Below are 21,834 nucleotides of genomic sequence, written 5' to 3' on the forward strand. Positions count from 1 at the left end.
CCTTCATTGTGAGCCTCATTACTCATGAACGATGTATGACCGGTGTGATTCCCAAGCGGCGTCCATACTTCTGGGGTTGTGGAAGTCAAAGCCACGGCTCAAGGTGGTAGCGGTCAGGTGAGTGTGCACTCGCCTGGGAACTTTCTGAATGGTTGTCTGACAGGGCCTTATCAGGCGTGTTTGTGAATGTTATCACTGTTACCCATTCGCAATGCGTCTTTCCTCTGGAGTCGCAACCTGTTCCCTCCCACAAGGAATGAAGGTTATATTCAGTCCCAAAGGTTCAAGTAAAGAGGAACTCCAACATCGAAATATCTTCTATGTATCACTTGAAGGACACCATTCAACCAACCGACCCTTGATGTGAATGATGGAACAATCCAGACAATGATTTTTCAGTTTTTATGTGGTTTTAGCAAGGATAAAAGCCTTCCCTTTCTTTGCAAATCTCAATATAAGTTTGACAATCTCTTTGTGTAAATCCCATAACTCAGAGCATACATATATTTAAAATCGTTATGTGCTTTTTATATTATTTTATTAAAGAAAAATATTATAACTATATTAATGAAATAAATTATGATTGCAAATTGTAGTGGGGAGGTTTATATATATTCTCTAAATAAAAGTCTGATTTTAGTAAACAATTCTCTATTTAAATTAAAATATTTGCTTTTGAGAAAGAATGACCTTGTTAAAAGTTATTTTTTACTATGAGAATTATTAGTTTCAGGCGTATTTGTGTTAGACACTTGTTGTCTGTATCTGAATAGCATGATCAGACTTTGAAGGTGTGAAATGGAGGGACATCAACAGGATAGCTGCATGTTGCTTCAACCTCTTAGTTTAAAGGAGAGGATTTCTATAATGGGTTTTCCTTTGAGATCAGGATCTGTAAGAAAAACCTTGTCAGGTCTGCATCCTAAATAACTGTATTACTAGCCAAAATTGTGGAATTAGCAGGGAGACATGTCCTACACCAATTATGAAATTGGAAGATGCATTTTTATAGCTTTACTAGAAAATGTTCTCATGTCAGTAATGTGCTGTCCTCCCAAATGTATATAATCCAGTAGGATTCATGCAAGAACGGGAGTGACATTCAGTCAGGACAACATCAACACAGACAGGACAGTTATTTTGTGTGTAATTAGCTGCTTTAGGAGGACATATATTTTTAAAGGCCTGGGGCCACGAGTACAGGAGTCACTTAGGCTGCTCATTCAGCAGGTCAGCCCAGCATTTCATAGTTCTTAGGGTCCCAAAGGAAACTAGCTGAATATACTAAATTTGAGCGATTAGTGTGCAGAATGTCGAACACACACACAAACAGCCAAAAAAAATACTTTTTGGGATGAAATCCGTCAATATGTTCGAAAAACTAAAGTTAGCGCTTCAGTCTGCACTCATACAACAGCGAGTATCTCAGCTAACAAGAGGCATATTGCGTAGATCTACAATGGGACTAAAATGCCCCTTTTCATTACAACTGTGTCATAAAATAGCTTGTTATAAGCAATTTAAAACGTTCTTCCTCCCAAAAACGTTTCTATCGTATGTCAGAATGATATAAGATACTAAAATATGTTAGGGCTATCACATGCAATAGACGTGTTTTGCTGGGAGTATCTACGAGACATCGTTCAGACACCGTACTACCCGGGACTACCGCTTAAACCGGAAATCATATAAATGTCCCTCCCTCTACGGATGCCGCAGTAAAGTTGGTCGCGCGTGCGCAGTCCCGTTCCTCTTTTTCTTGGAAGGTAGGTGTTGCATGGCGCGTGCTTATGTTCACGGGAGATATATATAACTTTTAGTAGTTCTGTGTCAGTTTATTTTTGACTTGGCATATTCATTTTGCATTGTGTTAGTCGAAAGAGACATAAAAAGCTCGAAATTCAGTTTGTTTGCACAGTGTAGGTCTACTCCGCGATCTGTGGGTCCCATGTTTCACGTTTCTGTATCATCGGTTCTAATGAAAAAAAGCATGAGGCCTTCCGCGCTCTGTCTGGAAGTTGCTAGTCATGTCTTGTTAGCCATGCTACTTGCCTAGTTAGCTAAACTAGGTGAATGTTTACAACTCCGATAGGCTAGCTAATTAACCACCTTGTCATTATACCATTTGTCAATACAAACATCTAAAATGTGTCATATGAATCAAATTAGTTGTCATTTTCTGAAAATCTCAATTCGTGTAGACAAACCATTTTGTTTAGGTAATCGTTCGTTCGGTAATTGGCTAGCAGCTACACTAAGTATAGAAACAAATGTGTTGGTGATCACTAACGTTCGCAGATGGCGAGTTTCTAGCTAATTAGCTATGTGTCGTACTTTAATACAATGAGCTGACGTAACATATGTAATATTTTGGCTTTGATTACATTCCAAAACTCTTTGAAATTACACCCGCACGTTTAGGTTTCCGCTAACGGCATGGAATTGTCATGATGCTAGCAAGCGAACATTTCTTTCACCTGGGTAATGTTGGCTAATTGTCGGGTCAGTCACAGTGTAAAATCCAATTAGTCGTTTATTGGTTTAGCTGTGGTATGCTATGTCTTTAAAGTTTTGTTAATCTGTAAGTATTCCCAAACTTGTTCATTTTACAATAACTAGCCTCCTTTGTGTAGGCCGGGCCCGGACGAATTGCTAGCTTATTGTTAGCCTCTTCTGCTAACCTAGCCGAACTTATTGTCTGAGCTGAAGTTGACTTAACGGTATCGTTTGGGTTAACGCTGATAACAGTAACTATTCTACTTAAAACCCGATGAAGTTGTTGTCAAAATTTGTCATGTCGGCTAATAGCTCTTCGGGACAGCCTGCACCGTTATTAAACAGGACACTAGAATTATGCGGCAGGTTTATCGCGAGGTGAGCTGCTGCTGTTTCTGCTTCAAAAACGAAGGTGCAGGCCAAACTGAGACACGTGGACAGGGCGTGGGCCGTGTGGATGATCGTTAACCAGACATGGGTCGGGCGGTTATCCAGTCATTTTGTGATTTGTGGAGATAGACGTTGGTATTCGCGGTCATGTTGTCTGCTAGCGGTCCACGCATGCCGGGGCGACCGTCATTCCCACGTTGTCATCCTCCGCATGTTGGCTATGACGTAGCCCCCGCGAACCACGGGCGTATAGTTTTGTGAAATTGAATAAATGTATTGCTTTGGTTCCAGACTCCATGTCTTCGCTTTCTCCGATAGCACCCAATTTTGTTTTAGCCCTAGACATGAATGGCCAATTCCAATAATTGAAAGCTTATCTGGTCATGATGAATCAAATTGAATCAGATTTGGTGTTCCTGGCTAGAATAAAAATGCATACTGTTAAAGGTACCTTTGTAAGGGGTGGCTGCAATTTTGATATTTCTGCAACCAAAGGTTTTAACATATCCGAAACTATTCCTAAATATTCTATTAAGTGTTGGGGTCTTTCACAATTGTCTATCTTGGTACTTTAATAGTCAGTCGTTAGGCACAAGCTGTACTTCCGTTCGACAGGCGATGCCGTGACCGTTCACCCATGTCCTCCACAGTGCCCCTGATCCACCGCACCATGGCAGACCCCGAACTCGACTTCACCACTGGAGAGTCTGGCGCCTCCGCCACCATTCCCATGCAGTGCTCTGCCCTGCGGAAGAACGGCTATGTGGTGCTCAAGGGACGCCCCTGCAAAATTGTGGAGATGTCCACTTCCAAGACCGGAAAGCACGGTCACGCCAAGGTAGGTGGACTGATACGCCCCTGAAGTTGAGCGAGGTGGCGGCTGTAGCCGTTCAACGTGGATGAGACAGCTCAGTCTGACCAGTACCAATGAGTTGGCCATGTGCGTTCCTTCACTGGTGTACAAACAAGGGGGGTGGGGGGGCTTAGTAAGTTTACTGAGCTCACTGATCCAATGTACGACAGGATTACAATTATGGTATTAGGTTTGGGGCGATGAACGAGCAACCAAGAAGTGAAGTCGGCGTCTCTGCTTACGGCCACCCGAGCCTGCGCTGGGGTGTCCAATGTCAGCCGATGGCCAAGAACTGCCAAGTTTGGTTCTGGGTGGCTGGGGTTCAGAATCAATTTTGTTTTAAATTGAGGTTGGTTGGTGTCCCCTGTATGTAGTGTAGTTGAGCAGTTTGCTTTGTCGTCATCTCTGGGTTGGTTTTGATCTTGGTTTCCTGCAGTTTACGCCACTCGATTCCCCCGCTGATGCGAGTGGCTCGTCTCACACACACACACACGTATACAAACACACACACACACACTCCCCGTGTCCATCCTTAAATGCTCCGTCTGTTATTGTCAGTCTTTGGTGAATTTAGCAGAAGTGACATTAGGTTTAAATATGTGGTCGTTCATCAATAAATACCGGTCTGGATTGTAAAATTTGCTCTTATTCTTTCAACTTGCTTGCTTAATGGATGTTTGTGCCCTTCCTCTCTCTAGGTTAATATGGTGGGCATCGACATTTTCACCAACAAGAAGTACGAGGACATGTGTCCTTCTACCCACAACATGGATGTTCCGCACATCAAGAGGAACGAGTTCCAGGTCAGTCAGGCTTCCATGTGTCCCGCGGCTCGTGTCGCAGGTGCTCTTATCCCATGTTTGTTCTTGCGCCGTTAGAACAATGCCAGGGGCTTGTGGGTATTTTCTAAGTGAAAGGCGTTGAGGTTAGACTGGCCTGTCGTTTGGTTGGGTCACAGGGTTTCCACGCTGTCCCGGTGGTGGTCGTGGAGTAGTTGGGTCTGCCACTGCCCCCGTTCTCCTGGCCTTGCCTGTATCACCAGTGAGGTGGCTAAACCCTATTGGCCAGTGCCCCAAGGTCAGCCTGACCGGAACCCCTGGCTCTCATCGACATGACGTCGCCTTATCAAGAGATGTGTTCAGGGAGTTGTACTGCAGAAAGAGGCCTCCAGGGGAACCCTTTGTTTACTGGTTGGGATTTCAAATTTGTAGTACTGTTACCTGTATGTAGGCCTTTTGCTTGGGCCTGAACCTGGTTAATAGGGGCCTTCCTAGTTCTGTCCTACTTCATTCTGCAGTCTCCGGGGTTCATAATGCTGCTGTTCCGATGACAATGGATTGTTTCTTTTAGTGGGGACCAGCTTTTGTCCATCTGCCCTGTCAGCGCTGACCTAGGATTGGTTCAGAGTAATTCTCTCGCCAGTCTCCGTGGGAACGTCACTCAAAGAACGCATTGTTTGTAAATGTTTTTCAACTTGCATTGACGATTTCCCCATGTGTTGAAGCACCGTTCTTTAATGCAAGACAATCACCCAGCACTGCGCCTGTTATCTGTGGTGTAAGTGTGAATGGTTCTTGCTACAGAGATCTCCCCGGAGATGACAGTCTCACCAGAGTGATCAGATCACACGCATCTGATGTGATTGCCGACAAAACAAACGCATAACATGCTTTCTCTAACACGGTCGTTTTCCTCACCCAGTGTTTTGGATGTTGCTTTGTCTACCTGTTTAGCTTGACTGGAGTTTGCCTTCGTATGTCTTGCCCGACGGTCAAACGTGTGTTTCTGTTTGTCTCCAGCTGTTGAACATCAACGACGGATTCATGTCCCTCATGGCTGACAACGGAGACGTCAGGGAGGATCTGCGTGTGCCTGATTCTGAGCTTGGCAAGGAGATCGAGCAGAGGTTTGCTGCCCAGGAGGACATCCTGGTGAGTTTGACATGGCAATGCCTGTCTGTTAACTGGGGTGGTGCTTGACAGAACTGAATCAGTGGTTTCACTGACCTTTGGCTGGGAAATATTAGACCCTTTGAAAGGTGTCATTGAAACCCTTACCTTGGTCTGTGTGTGTCTGGTTTACATGTTCATCCTGGCCAGTTGTCATTAAACACAGTTCCTAAAGCAAGGCGACTTCACCATGTGTAGAAGCACCATTCTTTAATGCAAGACGATCACCCAGCACTGCGCCTGTTATCTGTGGTGTAAGTGTGAATGGTTCTTGCTACAGAGATCTCCCTGGAGATGACAGTCTCACCAGAGTGATCAGATCACACGCATCTGATGTGATTGCCGACAAAATGATTACATGGCACACTTTTCTTCTACCATGATATTTTTATTTTTTTAACCTGTAGCATTTAACCAAGTCTTTTGTTTTGTTGATTATTTGACAACACTGCTATCTCTGTGGCACAACGATGAGTAGAGACTGTTTTAAGTGAGATAACAGGTGGTTTTTAGAAAGTCTAACTTATCTACTTTGAAGAACTAACTAAACAATTGAGACTTGCTTCATTGACTAAAACGAGGAGCTCTCCCGTAGTGTTAGGTGTCTATCATTTGCTCGCCTGTAGCGAAAAACCTATCCAAGCTAAGTGGGCGAGGGAAGTACAGAACAACATGCCTATCTGGCTGCTAATGTGAGTGGTGAAAACAGACTAATGAAATGATGTGCAGCTCTGAAATGTATCGCAAGTCCTGTGTGAACACTGCATGACTGGGATTATTGGCAACTCCATGTCTTTAATGGCATTTCATAGTGCATTTGATATGTAAATGACCAGAAGTTCTCAACATTGCCCTCAACAAATAATTTCTGCCCACAGGTGTCTGTGCTGTCTGCTATGGGGGAGGAGTGTGCTGTGGCCATTAAGCAGATGACCGGCAAATAGAAAGACCGGACTGGGCTGCCCAGGCATCAAACTCCACCCACAACCAGTCTCTAGCATTCTTATTTGTTCTTCTGTCACCAAAGCGACGGCCTTCACAGACAACCTCAATCCTTCTGTTGTGATTATTTCCTTTTTTTTTTTCTCACACTTGTTTTGGTTTCTCGCTTTCTCCGATGCTGTCGGACTGTCCCACTGTTACCGCGGCTGACTGGCTGTGCAGAGTGGCATTCTGCCGGATCACTGAGGTTTTGTTTAGTTATACATAATCTACTATATAAAGAAAAGTACTTTAAAAAAAATATAGAGAATCTTTTTTTCTTTTCTTTTTTTTTTTTTTACTACTTCCTCATTCCTCTGTTTATTTTTGCCTTCGAGATGTTTTTGGTCTTGCCACATACATTCCTGAATGTTTAAAATAATAATGATGGGATCCAGCTTTTTGTATGATTATTTTTTTATATTCCTTAGATTGAGTAGAGCAGGTCTGACGCCTTTGGGGGGGGGCGGGGGCGGGGGGGGCCCCGTCCGGGTGAGGTTGGCCCCGTTTACTGACAAACTCCCTTAAGGTTGTTCTTCTCCGGCAGCCGTAATGCTACTTCCCAGCATGGCCTCTCTGCTCTGGCAAATCAAGATGCTTTTCCTCTCGAACCGCAGGGACGCTGGTGGCTAGCACTTAACGAGCGGTCTTAAGTCCCTCCCCGGCATCTCAAAGCCCCTTCGATTTATGAGATAAAAAAAACCAACAAAAAAAAACGTTTGAGAACATGCTCAATATGGAACCAAACTTCAGTGATTTCTCATGTTAATGCCGCTCTCTCTGTTTAGAAAGCTGAGAGCCCTGTGCGCTTACCTCTATTGTCACCATGGCAACCTGGCCCCGCCCAGCTGCCCTGGGCATCCCATAATAGTCAAGAGTGAGGCGTTAGTGTGGCGGCGTGGGCTTCCGGAATGTTCTGGAAGGCAGTTTGCAGTAAGGTGTGTGTGTATGAGGGGCTCGATCAGGGGGAGGGAGGGGGGGGTGGAGTTGCAAACTTATTTTGTTCACTCGAGGCCTTTGTCACCTGACTGGAGATGGCAAAAAAATAAAGTCAAAAGAAAAAGCTTTTCTTGGTTGTGTTTCTTTGCTCTAGACAGTGAGCGTTTCCGCTGTCAACAATGTCTGATTTGTTTGTGGGGGAAGGACGCATCCAGAGCTTTGAACTTGAGTTCCTCGGCACTGTTGCAATGGGTGTGTTGAAGATCCGTTTAATCCCTGGTCAATTTGGTGCATCTGCAATGTGGCACAAACTGCACTGGTTTGAAGGTGGGCTTTGGGCATGTGGAAGCCTCTACCCCCTTGAACCTCAATACTTCTCGACGCCTTGTCTTCGGTCATCCCCTGCCGGCTTGAACAGGTCGTCTGGAAGGAAGAAGCTGTGAGTTCCAGCCACTTAACTTTTGAATTGTAGGTGACCGGTCAGTCTCCTTGTGGTTGTGAAAGGCCACTAACCTTCACAAGCTCAACTAAGAATGTGGCACTGGTTGATTTTTGAACCAAGATGGAGCCTTTAGCCTGCAGTGTATGGGCAATACTGCCTGGGTTTGAGCCGGGGTTTGAGCCGGGGTGTGTCCAGTGCCGTTCAGCCACACCCTATGTGCGTGTCCCACACTGCCCTGTGAAGATGATTAATTCCTTTTCCTCGTGCAATAATGCACATTGTCCACACCCCAAGCTCTCAATGGCGCTTAAGTGAGATCAGTGTAACGCCAGTCTGCCATACGGTATGTAGACAAGATCATGGAAAGGATCTAAAAATAACTTTTTAAAAGTGCTGTTCTGGTTTCTTACATTTGGCCTTTTTATGCTTCTTTTTCTCCAAACTGAGTATGTTGCCACCATTTGCTTCCCTTGAACTTCGGTGTGCTGCTAGAGTGTGTATAATAGTCTTCTATAATGCTTCAAACCAACTCCTATTCCAACAGAATCCCATTCTGATGAGACTAAACTAATTGCTACCATTAATTTTAACTTAAAATGAAGACAGCGGGTCCATTCAACCGATGACATAATTGATTACAAAATGTATGCAGGCCCAAAAAGTGAACTTATGGCCATAAAATTGCTGCAATATTTGTTCCATCTGAGGGCCCGGTTATCTGTCAATTATTGACGACATGCTGTGTTTGGGCGTGATGAGGACTGTTCAGCCGGTCTTTGGACTGTAATGAGTACTGTAACGAAACAAATTAAAGGCATCAGTGGGCCTCAAGTAATACATTTGATTTATAAAAAAAAAAAATTAAAGCATGAGTAACATTCAGAGGCAAACTGTAAAAAGTATTTTTCACACAACCAGGGACCGAAATGAAGTTAGTTCTTTTCAAATTGGACTAATACAAAATGTCCCAAACTAGCCTCCTTGTACTGACTAGGTAAATGTGGTCTTCAGATGTTCCAAGTAGTGGTTTACAAAATGTATTCAGCAAATCATAGTATACAGTGCTTTTCAGAAATATTTTCAGCCAGCTAGAGCTTAACTCTCAAAATATGAGAGAACTAACCTTTAACTGAGGTAAAACTGTTTCTCAAAAACACATCACTATTACTGGCAACCCTGTTTTAGTTCACTTAAATGGCCTGCACAGTTCCCAGACCGCCCTGGATAGTTTATTATGCTAACGTATTCACATACACCATTTAACGAATTATACGACTTCTAAAAACAATGGGTAGCACCAGTACTCAAATCAGTTGTCATGGCAAAGGAGGGGGAATACAAACAGTTATTTTCTGTTTTGTATGTGTAATTCATTTAGATCTATTTGCACATAACATTTTTATTTAGACAAAAAATGGGTGGGTAGTTATTAAAATCAGAACATTTCCCATTTCTGTATACATACCCAGTATTTTACTATGTGTATAATAGTGGCCAGTGATTGGCAACTTATTGGGACAATACACAACTTCTAAACTTGTTGCTTAATGTTGGCATTCGGGTACTGTAGGTGTGAGATGAGAGCCAGGCCCCGGTAACCCAAGAGCTTGTAGACATCAAGGTGACATGAGGGAAAGAGGGGCATTGAAATCTTAACAGAAAACTGGTGAGGATAGCCTAGACAACTTTCTTGCCTGTTGAATCAACTCCAGACTTCAACAATTCAAGATCTTACACAGATCATGGTATTCAAAACACAAAGTTCAATATTTTCAATACTCCAAAGGCACACTACTTAAGTAATATTCTAATTTTCGAAGATACTGAGTTTGGGATTTTCATTAGTTGTCAGTTATAATCATCACAATTAAAAGAAATGAACATTTGAAATATATCAGTCTGTGTGCAATGAAGGAATATAATATACAAGTTTCACTTTTTGAATGGAATTACTGAAATAAATACTTTTTTTGATGGTATTCTAATTATATGACCAGCACCTGTATATACTATTTTTATGGCTGAGTGGGGAAATAAAAGCCCTATATTATTTGAAATATATATATATATTTTTAAATAAGTTCTGTTCATTTAGACAGGTCACTGAGGTCATAGTAGGTCATAAGTGTTTGGTGCTCTCACTGTCATAATAAAGCCATATACATGGAGTGTAAAGACGTAGCAATAGACCACGATTTCTTGTCGTCGTGAATTAATATGAACATCCCTCTTTGTAACTAGTTGATAATTCATTATAGTCCAAGATTCCTAATCTAAACTAAGATTTCCCGGATCCCTCTGGTCCTGGCAAAAGATGTTGCCGGACTTTCCGGCTTGAAATTACTTATTGAATGACAAAATCAAAAACCGTTTTTTCTGAGTTTCCAGTTGTGTTGAAAGCGCGGAGATCAGAGAATTCCGAGTTCCCGAATTGAATTATTTTTGAACCCAGCATGGGTTTGATGTCTACGTGTACGCACCCGAGTGGCGTAACTTCCTTTCTACTCCGCTGCTTCAACATGGCGCCGGTATGTGAAAAGTGCTCGAAGGAAAAATACGTTTTATTGTTGTAAAATTGTAATTTTTAGTGATGAAAGTGTACACAAATATCACATTAAGTTACGCTGTATGATATTATACTTTGTATGATATGTTTCGGGGTTTATATATGACAAACAATTCTAATGTACCTAGGCTAAGTTCTAGCCAACTACAGTGCACGTGTTCCGTATCAAAACTGCAGTAAATTAGGTTCCTAACATGTCGTTTTCCATATTAATACAATGTTTGTTTTCCCCAAAAACATGTTATACATGCGTAGGCATATCTTCTACGTACATTAGCACCTGCGTAAATGAATCTTTGCCGAACTTTGAATGAGAGGTTTGAGTGTAGTGAATGAATCGGATCGATTGAGCGTTTTTTTTTTTTTTAAGGCTTATGCTGGATTTTCTGTAATCGACAGCCACCTGGTTTCATATCAGGAGGAATATTACATTGAATCACTGGCGTAGCTATCGAGGGTGCAGGAGGTGCGGTCGCACCAGGGCCCGCGGTTGGTGGTGGGGGGGGGGGCGTTCTTGGCCTCAATCCGATTTTTATTTTATATACTAAAAATACACTATTTTCTGTGCTTGTTATCACATTCAGATGCAAGCTTGGTAGGTTAATCTACAGCAAAATCAGCGTTACTTTTTAAGGTCCGGTGTCATCACGCTACGCCAGTGCATTGAATGCTCGTAATGGCCTTCATGTTCCTTACGTTTCTTTGATTTTAATGCCTAGCTGAAGCAGAAGAAGCAGACCATGGTCAAGAGAGCCAAGAAGGGTGTTTCTTGGAAGTTCACACTGGACCTTACCCACCCTGTGGAAGATGGTATCCTGGACTCTGCCAACTTTGTAAGTTACCAGCCTGGTTTTGACTTGTGGCACAGGACTCCTGTTTCCTCACTGTACACATGCTGTGGAGGTTATTGCCATGGAGATTGCTGTAGTGCTGTGGTTTTCTAACTCTGCGGTTGTACTAGGGTTCTCTTCCCTAGTTCAAACCCTAGGGTTCCCTTCCCTAGTGTCACTGTGTTTTGTCCAACAGGAGACTTTTCTCAAAGAGCGGGTCAAGGTCTGTGGCAAGACGGGAAATCTGGCGAATGTAGTCGAGATTGCACGCCTGAAGAACAAGATCAACGTCACCTCAAATAAGCAGTTCTCTAAGAGGTGTGTGTCAGGGCTTGGTGTTAAGGCACATTCGCCAGGCGAGTGTCAATGCAAATCTATTGTTTATATAAAATGGTTTCCTAAAAGTACCGTTCTTGTAATATCCAAAAGTTTAAAAAAATATCACCTAAAGAAAATGCGTGCCTGTGCATTATAAAATGGTTTGTCCGTTCCTGTCCCTGGGGTGCTACGTCCAGTAGCTTTTCTCTTCGGCCCTGATTTATCACACATGAAAAGCTACAGGTTAGTCATTTGGGCTGGGTAGTGAAACTACAGGACAGTTACATCTCCAGGGTCCAGGGCGGCACCGGATTACACTTTTAGAGTAACACAGTTTTAATGGGCCTTCCCAAAGGCTCCATGCTTTGACAAAAATTATTTGACATTTTAAAGTAGGTCTGGACAATGTGAGGGCTGAATGTGTGGTTAGAAGCTACTGACTCAAAATGCATAGATCGTCTGTTTGTGATATATATCCTGTTGGCATTTATATTTTTTCAGCAGAAAATGTATCTTTTGTAATGTTTCATAGCATTCAATGAATGAAGTCTTGCATGTAACTGGGCCTCTTTTGATACGCAAAGAAAGCGACGTTTTAAATAACTGGTTTGCATAAAACCATTGATAATCCATGGCTGGACATGCCAAGGAGAGTGTTTTGTACACGTCTTTTAAGGCATTACTATGATCGAGAAACATGCTGTGCTCTGCATTACAGGACCAATCCGGAGGAGGCTTGTGTTCTTCATGGATAATGATCTCATCTCCCATCCCTCCACAGGTACTTGAAGTACCTGACCAAGAAGTACCTCAAGAAGAATAACCTCCGCGATTGGTTGAGGGTCGTGGCTTCTGACAAGGAGACCTATGAGCTAAGATACTTCCAGATCAGCCAGGAGGAGGAGGAGGAGTCGGACAACGACGAGTAGAGCCAAGCTCCGGCTTCTCCAAGCGTGTCGGACTGGAGGCTGGCCTCTACAACGCCTTTGTCATTAATTGGAGTCTTCATAGGATAATAAATGGCATAAACCAACCACGGGTCTTGAGCTCTGTATTATATTAGCATGGTCATGACTTTCAATTCTCATTGTGTCCACATGGTGTCACTAGAGGAAGATGTAATGTATTGTAGTTGTAGCTACTATCAGCAGTGCTGGATAAGCGTTTGTTGGTTAACGGAGAGTGGGTACAACTTCGCTGTAGCTGGATACAATACTAAAACCATAAAATAATGACCTTCCATTATAGCCGTGTTTCTCAACCCTGTTCCTGGGCACCCCCCTGCCCTGCATGTTTAAGATCTCTCCCTGCCCTAAAAAACAGATGTAGCTCTTCAAGGACTTGATAAAGAGCTGATAATCAGAATGTGACAGGTGTGCCAGTGCAGGTAGAGATCTAAAACATGCAGGCCAGAGGGGCGCCCAGGAGCAGGGTTAAACACTGCATTATAGGGGGTCATTTAATACCAGCATGTTTCTTCACTACGAGTCCTGTGTTACAAATGTCAAACAATATAAAATGAAATACTGCATCACTGCCCCCGGAATGGATACATAAAGGTCTCAAACCAGCACCTCCAATTTGTGACCTGGTTGAAGATCTAGTTTGTTTTAAAAAATTAAGGAAAATTGAGCAAGAAGTGTCTTGGACCACTGCACCAACCAAGGACACTGGTGCTTTGAAATTAAAAAGGGAGACTCTGGGAAAGTTCAAAAGTTAACCTAAAAATGTGTCAGTTTCCTCACACTGAACAGTCAGGAAAGTTGACCATACTCCAGGCTTCCTGTTTGAGAGACAAGATCTGTGAAATTAAAACTTGTATTATGCTTAAACTGTAGATCACGGTAGTAGTAACATATTCGATTTGAGAGACTTTTTCGGACCGACCAGTTGAACTGATATTTTTATGAGAATTGATTTTCGATATCAGTAGTGCATAGTGCTACAGTCTGTTGGGCCGGTGGAACCGGTACTTTGTTGCAAATAGGCATGCAAAAGGATCAATACCGTCTGTTGTTTCAAGGCACTGTAGCATATCGCTGAATACTTGTTTAATAATTATGTTTTAAGCATGCTCTGACAGTGCACTTATGATTTCTACAATGATTATTAAATAAAAACAATAATTAGTGTTACTTTTAGGCTACTTTTAAACATTACATGTTAGAATCAGGCATTACAGCTTAAGTGTGGGCATAAATGTTAGGTTATTAAAGTTAAGTTTAGGTTTAAGGCTATGGGATTTCTGAGTTTATAGTTCCCACAAGGATAGAAAAACGTGTGCGTGCGCATGTTATCATTACCACAAATTCGTCAGACTGCAGTAGGTAAACCCGATCTGTTCTATCAGATGACAAGCAGATTGCAAGAACAATGCAGTATTGAACAGTGCAGTAGCCAAAACCTTGTCCTCTGTCCACACTCAGCCCTATACCTAACCCACTCATCCCTATACCTAACCCACTCGTCCCTATACCTAACCCACTCAGCCCTATACCTAACCCACTCATCCCTATACCTAACCCATCCAGCCCTATACCTAACCCATCCAGCCCTATACCTAACCCACTCATCCCTATACCTAACCCACTCATCCCTATACCTAACCCACTCATCCCTATACCTATCCCACTCATCCCTATACCTAACCCACCCAGCCCTATACCTAACCCACTCATCCCTATACCTATCCCACTCATCCCTATACCTAACCCACCCAGCCCTATACCTAACCCATCCAGCCCTATACCTAAATCACCCAGCCACATACATAACCCACTCATCCCTATACATAACCCATCCAGCCCTTTACCTAAATCACCCAGCCCTATACCTTACCCACTCGTCCCTAAACCTAACCCACCCATCCCTATACATAACACATCCAAACCTATACATAACCCACCCAGCCCCATACACCACCCATCCAGCCCTATGCATAACCCTCCCAGCCTTATACATAACCCACCCAGCCCTATACCTAAATCATCCAGCCCAATCCCTAACCCACCCAGCCCTGGGAGGTTTATGTATAGCCTTTCCTATACATAACCCTCCCAGCCCTATACATAACCCTCCCAGCCCTGTACCTAACCCACCCAGCCCTATACCTAACCCATCCAGCCCTATACCTAACCCACCCAGCTCTGGGTGGTTCATGTATAGCCTTTCATATACATAACCCACCAGTCCCTCTGGTCTACTGTAAATCCACACCGTCAGCTGGACAGAAATAACCCAGTGAGAAGGGTCATTACATTAAGCCTGCTTCTCCTTAAACTTCTGTCCATCATCCACTTCTAGCATCCACTAAATTAACTTTAACCTAACCCAAATTCAAACGGTAATCAAAAAAGTAGCTTCTACTAGCTGGGGACAGAGAACATGTCCACATTAATAGAATGTCTCGGGTTTAATGCCAGTTTGGGGCATTTGTACAGGCCTTGCATATTCCATGGTCCGACCCACTGGGTCGTCAAACCAGCGCCAGGACAGGTCCATGAACCGGCCGGCTCCTAATGATGATGAATAATAGATCTGCCTTTGATCACATGGACTGACTACTGAATAATTTACTCCCTTAGCTCATTTTCTGTCCTCCTTCTAGCCTGGCCTTGGCTGCTCTCTCTCTCTGCGGAAGACATGGAACTGAATTCAAGTCCCAGGGGTAAAGCAGCAAACTAGTGAGTGTTGAATTTGTTGTGTATGGGTGTTATGAAGATCTAAAAGATAGCAGCACATTTTGTGCATAATCCCCCTTGCAGGTGTTATTGGGAAAGATCAACATTATTTACAAGGAGTCTATCATGTTAAATGCTTGAATGTATGTAATTTGCATGCAATGATTGCGTGAAGGCTGTGACCCATAGAGATCATCAGATACTTCAACCATCATCATTTCCAGCTTGTTCTGGGGCCATTTTGCCTCAATTAAATTCAGAGCAGGTGAGTGGAAGTCATTGGTTAGAGGCATTGGGTTGTATCAGATCAGGCATGACGTTTCTGTACACTTCAAAATGCTTCCAGCTGCTGTTTGTGACTGTGGTTACATAATCCCTGAACACCAGTGGTAACTTTCCCAAAATATAACACCCCAAACCCTATTTCACAGATGTAGTATGCCCATTTCAGCTTTTCCCACACTTTCCTCTTGACATCAACCCGGTACATGTTAACCTTGGTAGGAGCTTTCTTCTGTGACGAGAGATCAGGTGCTGTCTTGATGAATGTTTTAGAGGGAGTCTCGCTCTATTGACAAAGGAGAAAAGATGACCCCAGTCCATTCTTGTGTTTTAGCTATAGGCTTACTGACATCCCCTGTGTTCAGGTGACCCTCTTACCCACCCCCCAAAAGTCTGTCTAACATTTATTACAGCAAAAGTGCTTGTCTTTTTTTTTTCATGGAGAGACTGCAAGGACATATTTCAACTGCAGAACAGTGTGGTCTGAGGCTGGCATGGATCCTCTCTGATGGACAGAGTGACAGATATCTCCAAATGAGAGAACTGTAAAAGACGTTTACGAAACACACACACCAATACCGCTCCCGTTTCCACCGCCATGGCAGAGTGGCTGAGGCGTGTGTCGTTGGGCGACGAGTTGTACAATCTGTACCACCGCCTGCTCAGGACCAAACCCGTGGGCAGGATGGGTCAAGGGTCAGGGGTCAGCGATGACATCACAGAGGCGGGGGAACTGGCCAAGATCCTGACTACAGCTGACCTGGTGTCACTAGGCGTGGGCAGCTGCGTGGGCACAGGAATGTACGTGGTTGCTGGTCTGGTTGCCAAGGAGATGGCGGGGCCAGGAGTGATCCTGTCTTTCATCATTGCTGCTGTGGCTTCTATTCTGTCAGGTCAGACACACACACACACTTCTATAATGTCAGGTCAGACACGCACACACACACACACACACACACACACTTCTATACTGTCAGGTCAGACACACACACACACTTCTTTATTGTCAGGTCAGACACACACACACACACACACACACACACACACATCTATATTGTCAGACACACACACACACACACACACACAAACACTTCTATACTGTTAGGTCAGACACACACACACACACACACACTTCTATTCTGTCAGGTCAGACACACACACACACACACTTCTATACTGTCAGGTCAGACACACACACACACTTCTATTCTGTCAGTTAAGACACACACACACACACACACTTCTATACTGTCAGGTCAGACACACACACACACACACACACTTCTATACTGTCAGGTCAGACACACACACACACACAAACACTTCTATACTGTCAGGTCAGGCACACACACACACACTCTTCTATACTGTCAGGTCAGATACACAAACACTAAACACTAAACACACACACACACACACACTTATATACTGTCAGATCAGATGCACATACACTAAACACACACACACACACATACAATGTTACCACTCAACCACACAGCCTAAAATAGCCAGTTTCATCGGCACAACACATTTTCCCTGTTTTACTATTCATGTGTGCATTTTTCGTAACCACCCGGATGATAGAACTCGTTCAAACACACACGCACACGAACACACACACACACACACACGCTCTCTCGTCACAGTCTGACATGTGTTTCTCCTCCAGGTGTGTGTTATGCAGAGTTCGGCGTGCGCGTCCCAAAAACCACGGGGTCAGCCTACACATACAGCTACGTCACCGTGGGGGAGTGTACAGCCTTTTTCATTGGCTGGAATTTGATCCTGGAGTACCTGATTGGTACAGCAGCCGGGGCGTCGGCTCTCAGCAACATGTTTGATTCGCTGGCCAATCACAGCATTTCCAGCTACATGATAACACACCTGGGCACGCTCAGGGGCCTGGGTACGTGTGTGTCTGTGTGTACAGTATATTGTGTGTTTCTACAGTGTGTGTGTGTGTGTGTCTGTGTGTACAGTATATTGTGTGTGTTTCTACAGTGTGTGTGTGTGTGTGTGTGTAATCTCTAAACCCCTCCCACCGGGCAGGTAAAGGGGAGGAGTCATACCCTGACGTCCTGGCCATGGTCATTTCTCTAGTCGTCACAGTGATCATTTCGTTGGGGGTTCGTAACTCGGTGGGGTTGAATAACGTCCTGAACCTGGTCAACCTGGTGGTGTGGGGCTTTATGGTCATCGCCGGACTGTTCTTCCTCTCTGCGGACAACTGGGAGGCGGGTAACTTCCTGCCCTACGGATGGTCAGGGGTAAGGGATGAGTGCAGTTGAACACACTCAAGCACACATACATACACACTCCAGCATGCAGACATGCGCGCACACACACACACACACAAAAAGTTTTAATCACTTTTCAGGATCAAACTTTTTTTCTTATTTTACCGACCTAGCTTCTCTAAACCATACCCTAAACTCAAACCTTAACCCTAATCCATAAGCCTACAAAGGCATTTTGAAAAGTTAGAATTGGCAAACAGTAAACTGTAACTTCTTCATGTGTTCATGTTCGTGTGTTTGTATGTGTGTGTTTGTGTGTTTGTATGTGTGTGTGTGTGTGTGTTTGTGTGTATGTGTGTGCGCGTTTAACAGGTGATGCAGGGAGCTGCCACATGTTTCTATGCCTTCATAGGGTTTGACATCATCGCCACGACAGGAGAGGAAGCAAAGAGTCCCAACACGTCCATCCCCTATGCTATCACTGCTAGTCTGATCACCTGCCTGACAGCATACGTCTCTGTAAGCACACCTGCTACATCCACTTTGCTAGTACTGGCCGAATTGTTCTGTTGGGGGCGTGTGTGTGTGTCGGTGAGTGTGTGTGTGTCTGTGTGGTGTTAATGCATATCTCTTCACAGGTGTCTGTGATCCTGACTCTGATGGTGCCCTATGACCTGATTGACGTCTCCGCCCCCCTGATGGAGATGTTTGCAGTGCACGGCTTCCTCTGGGGGAAATACATCGTGGCCATGGGCTCTGTAGCTGGTCTCACCGTCAGCCTACTGGGATCTCTGTTCCCCATGCCCAGGGTCATATACGCTATGGCCAGAGACGGGCTGCTCTTCAGGTGACACCACTAGCGGTGGCCATTCGAGGCTTCATTACCGTTCTTCTAGCAGCAGGATATTATGCTAGCGGCTCTAACTCAGATTCCTGTGTGACTGTGTGTGTGTGTGTGTTTGTAGGTTTCTAGCCACAGTCTCTCCATTCAGTCAAACTCCAGCTGTGGCCTGTCTGGTGTCCGGCTGTCTGGCTGCTGTCCTGTCCCTCCTCGTCTCCCTGCGGGATCTCATAGAGATGATGTCCATTGGGACTCTGCTGGCCTACACGCTGGTCAGCATGTGTATCCTGCTGCTCCGCTACCAGCCCGATACAGACGCACCCAACTTCCTGCCCGGAGAGGAAGAGAAGGGGCCCAAGAAGGCGGGTGTGCTGGCGGAATGCGACGACGGAACCCCGCCCGACACCGATGAGCAGATGCTGATTGGACGATCAGAGTCATCGACCTTTGAGCCTGACGGCTCCAGCTACCAGTCAGGTGGCATTGCCGGGGAACCAGAGGACTCCGGCAGCTTCCACACAGGCCCCGCCTCGCTGCTGAAGAGGGCTTTAGGTAGTCATTACTCCACCCTGCGCGTGTTCCTGGGGCTCCCGGACGCCTCCGTCCGTCCTACGCCGTCATCCGGCCGCGTGGTGACACGCTGCACCCTCCTCCTCCTGCTCCTCTCCTTCCTCCTCTGGGCCACCGTCATCTTCGGCGTGGAGCGAAGCACCGGCGCGGAATCGGCCGTCTCCGGTCTAGTGGCCACACTGCTGGCGGGCAAGATCGTGGCGCTGCTGGTCGTGATCGCACGGCAGCCGGAGAGTGGGCGGAGACTGCCCTACATGGCCCCCTGTGTGCCAATCGTCCCCGCGGCCGCAATCCTGGTGAACTCCTACCTGATGCTGAAACTGTCTCCTCTCACCTGGGCACGTTTTGCAGTCTGGTGCATTCTGGGTAAGTTATGCATTGTCACTTCCACACCAGCTTTCCCGCTCCCCCGTCCTCTGTCTCGTTATACTGCCCCTTGTTGTTACAGGTTGTGCTGTTATTATGGTCTTGTCTCTGTGTGTACTGATCTACGGTTGTTATGGGATGTGCTGTTATTATGGTCTGTCTCTCTAGGTGTACTGATCTACAGTTGTTACGGGATGTGGAACAGTTCTTTGGAAATCAGCACCAGAGAGGAACAAGCGCATGCTAGTGCCTACCAGCACTATGACGACCACCTCGATGACACCTTTTCCCCCGACAACGACCTTGACCCCCAGGACAACCAGGAAGAGGGCTGCTACCAGGGCTGGTCAGCTGAAAAGCGCTATCAATATCAACAGCAAGGCAAAGATCAGAACCAGGATGAAACCCGGTATCAGGAGGGTGACCAGTACCAAAATCAAGAAGGAAGCCAATATGACAACCTGTACCAGAAGGAAAACCAGTTGGGTTACCAGTCCGGGCCTCTGGGCTTCTCTACAGGAAGATCCAGAGGACCAACCAATCAGGGCTACATAGATCCACAGGAACCAGAGGGCTCTTCTTGTGACTAATAGCTGTAACTTCCTGTTTTTCTGGCACTAGAGGGGGAGGAAGGCAGATGTTTCCTTAATTCTCTGTCAGACCCTAGCTCCGCCCCATACTGCAAAGGCATTTGAGTAGGACAGGTGAGAAATATGGCACCAATTCTACCCAGGCCAATCAAAGAGCAGAATATTAAACATAACTGTGCCTTTTCCAATCCTCTTAAATCTAAAGTAGGACCCAGAGCAGGGACTGGTAAATCTGGGCCCTTTCAAAGGCCTGTAGATCCATTTCCATTATAATTTGTATTGTGTTTTGTTCATATAAAATGTTTAGCTGGGGCCTTAACAAGTTAGAATGGCAGAACAGACACGCTGCCATTTGAAATTAGGTGTGTCGTCAGTTATGTGATGGTTGCCATTTTTCAGACTTCTAACAGACGGCTAACTGCAGTAATCATGGTGAAATTATGGACTGGATGAAGCGACCTCTTGTTTTGTTTGTTTCACCCATTGGTCATGAAAAATAACACCAACCTATGCTGAAAAATAACACCAACCTATGCTGAAAAATAACACCAACCTATGCTGAAAAATAACACCAACCTATGCTGAAAATCGTAGGGGCTCTGACTGGCTGTGTGGGTGTGGCTATGGGGGTGTGGGTGTGGCTGTGTGGGTGTGGCTACGAATTTAGGATATAGGAAGAGAATCTCCTTTTATCCTGCTGGGGAAGGAGAGGTGAAATGATCAATGAATGAGTGAGTGAATGATTCAACTTTATTAACATTTACAGATATTTCTCTTACAGTGAGTCCCTCAGGCACAAAATGGTTTAATAAAAACTTTAATATACAGACACGCTGTGTACAAAACCAATCAATCAGTAATATGGGAGCAAACATGCTTTCACACTACATAATATTCTGACATTTCTGGTGTGACATTGTACATGGATAAGTTGGTTGAAATTATTTAAGCTAATTTAAGTGATATAAGAGGATAATTTAGGAGAACATTTATGGTACTGGGCAAAAGTCTTAGCCAGATGAAATTCAAACTAAAGCCATATAGTTTGCTAGTAAGGGTTAATTTGTAAAAAAATAGATTTTTTTTGTGCAAATAAATACTTACTACTCAAATAAATGTGTTTAGTTCAACTTTCAGTAGCCTAAGACATTTGCTAAGTACTGTGTGTTGAGTGTGGCAATGTGTTGAGAGTGATCTGTATTCTATTGTCTTCATAAAAATGTTCAATAAAACATTGTATGTAGTTACCACATCTGAGATGAGTGGTGTGTCCACTCACTGCACTAGAACACAACCTCAGCAAGGAGTTGAATTTCAGAGAACAGTATAGAACTCTGGGAAATAAAGTGTTCAGGATAGTACTACCTGGCCAGCTTCCTGACTGGCAGGATGTGAGGTCATGGCCGACAGGATGAGGTCATGGTTGAGAGGAAGAGGCAGAGCGAGGGCCCCAACTCACATAAAAATCTGTCAATGCAAAAGTAACTTGTCAAACGGCTAAATT

General features: G+C 44.5%; 3 protein-coding genes across 4 annotated transcripts; all 3 read left to right on the forward strand.

Moving 5' to 3' along the window:
- The first annotated feature begins 1,749 nt into the window (after window positions 1–1,749).
- On the forward strand, window positions 1,750–7,401 carry eif5a (eukaryotic translation initiation factor 5A). Of its 2 annotated transcripts, none has more exon segments than NM_001310902.1 (5): window positions 1,750–1,766; window positions 3,537–3,724; window positions 4,438–4,542; window positions 5,539–5,670; window positions 6,567–7,065. In NM_001310902.1, coding segments are annotated over 4 exon segments (471 nt in total). In that variant the 5' UTR covers window positions 1,750–1,766; window positions 3,537–3,556; the 3' UTR covers window positions 6,633–7,065.
- Window positions 7,402–10,476: 3,075 nt separating this feature from the next.
- Window positions 10,477–12,798, forward strand: rpl22l1 (ribosomal protein L22-like 1). Its single transcript, XM_010890117.4, has 4 exons — window positions 10,477–10,578; window positions 11,336–11,449; window positions 11,643–11,764; window positions 12,546–12,798. The coding sequence occupies exons 1-4, from the start codon at window positions 10,504–10,506 to the stop codon at window positions 12,691–12,693; spliced, it is 459 nt and encodes a 152-aa protein (XP_010888419.2). The 5' UTR covers window positions 10,477–10,503; the 3' UTR covers window positions 12,694–12,798.
- Window positions 12,799–15,386: 2,588 nt separating this feature from the next.
- Window positions 15,387–21,207, forward strand: LOC105022020 (probable cationic amino acid transporter). Its single transcript, XM_034289245.1, has 8 exons — window positions 15,387–15,447; window positions 16,171–16,619; window positions 17,396–17,632; window positions 17,776–17,993; window positions 18,336–18,482; window positions 18,602–18,810; window positions 18,929–19,740; window positions 19,909–21,207. The coding sequence occupies exons 2-8, from the start codon at window positions 16,325–16,327 to the stop codon at window positions 20,328–20,330; spliced, it is 2,340 nt and encodes a 779-aa protein (XP_034145136.1). The 5' UTR covers window positions 15,387–15,447; window positions 16,171–16,324; the 3' UTR covers window positions 20,331–21,207.
- The last annotated feature ends 627 nt before the right edge of the window (window positions 21,208–21,834 follow it).

This window comes from Esox lucius, chromosome 21 (genome assembly GCF_011004845.1).
Source record: "Esox lucius isolate fEsoLuc1 chromosome 21, fEsoLuc1.pri, whole genome shotgun sequence".
NCBI classification, from domain to species: domain Eukaryota; kingdom Metazoa; phylum Chordata; class Actinopteri; order Esociformes; family Esocidae; genus Esox; species Esox lucius.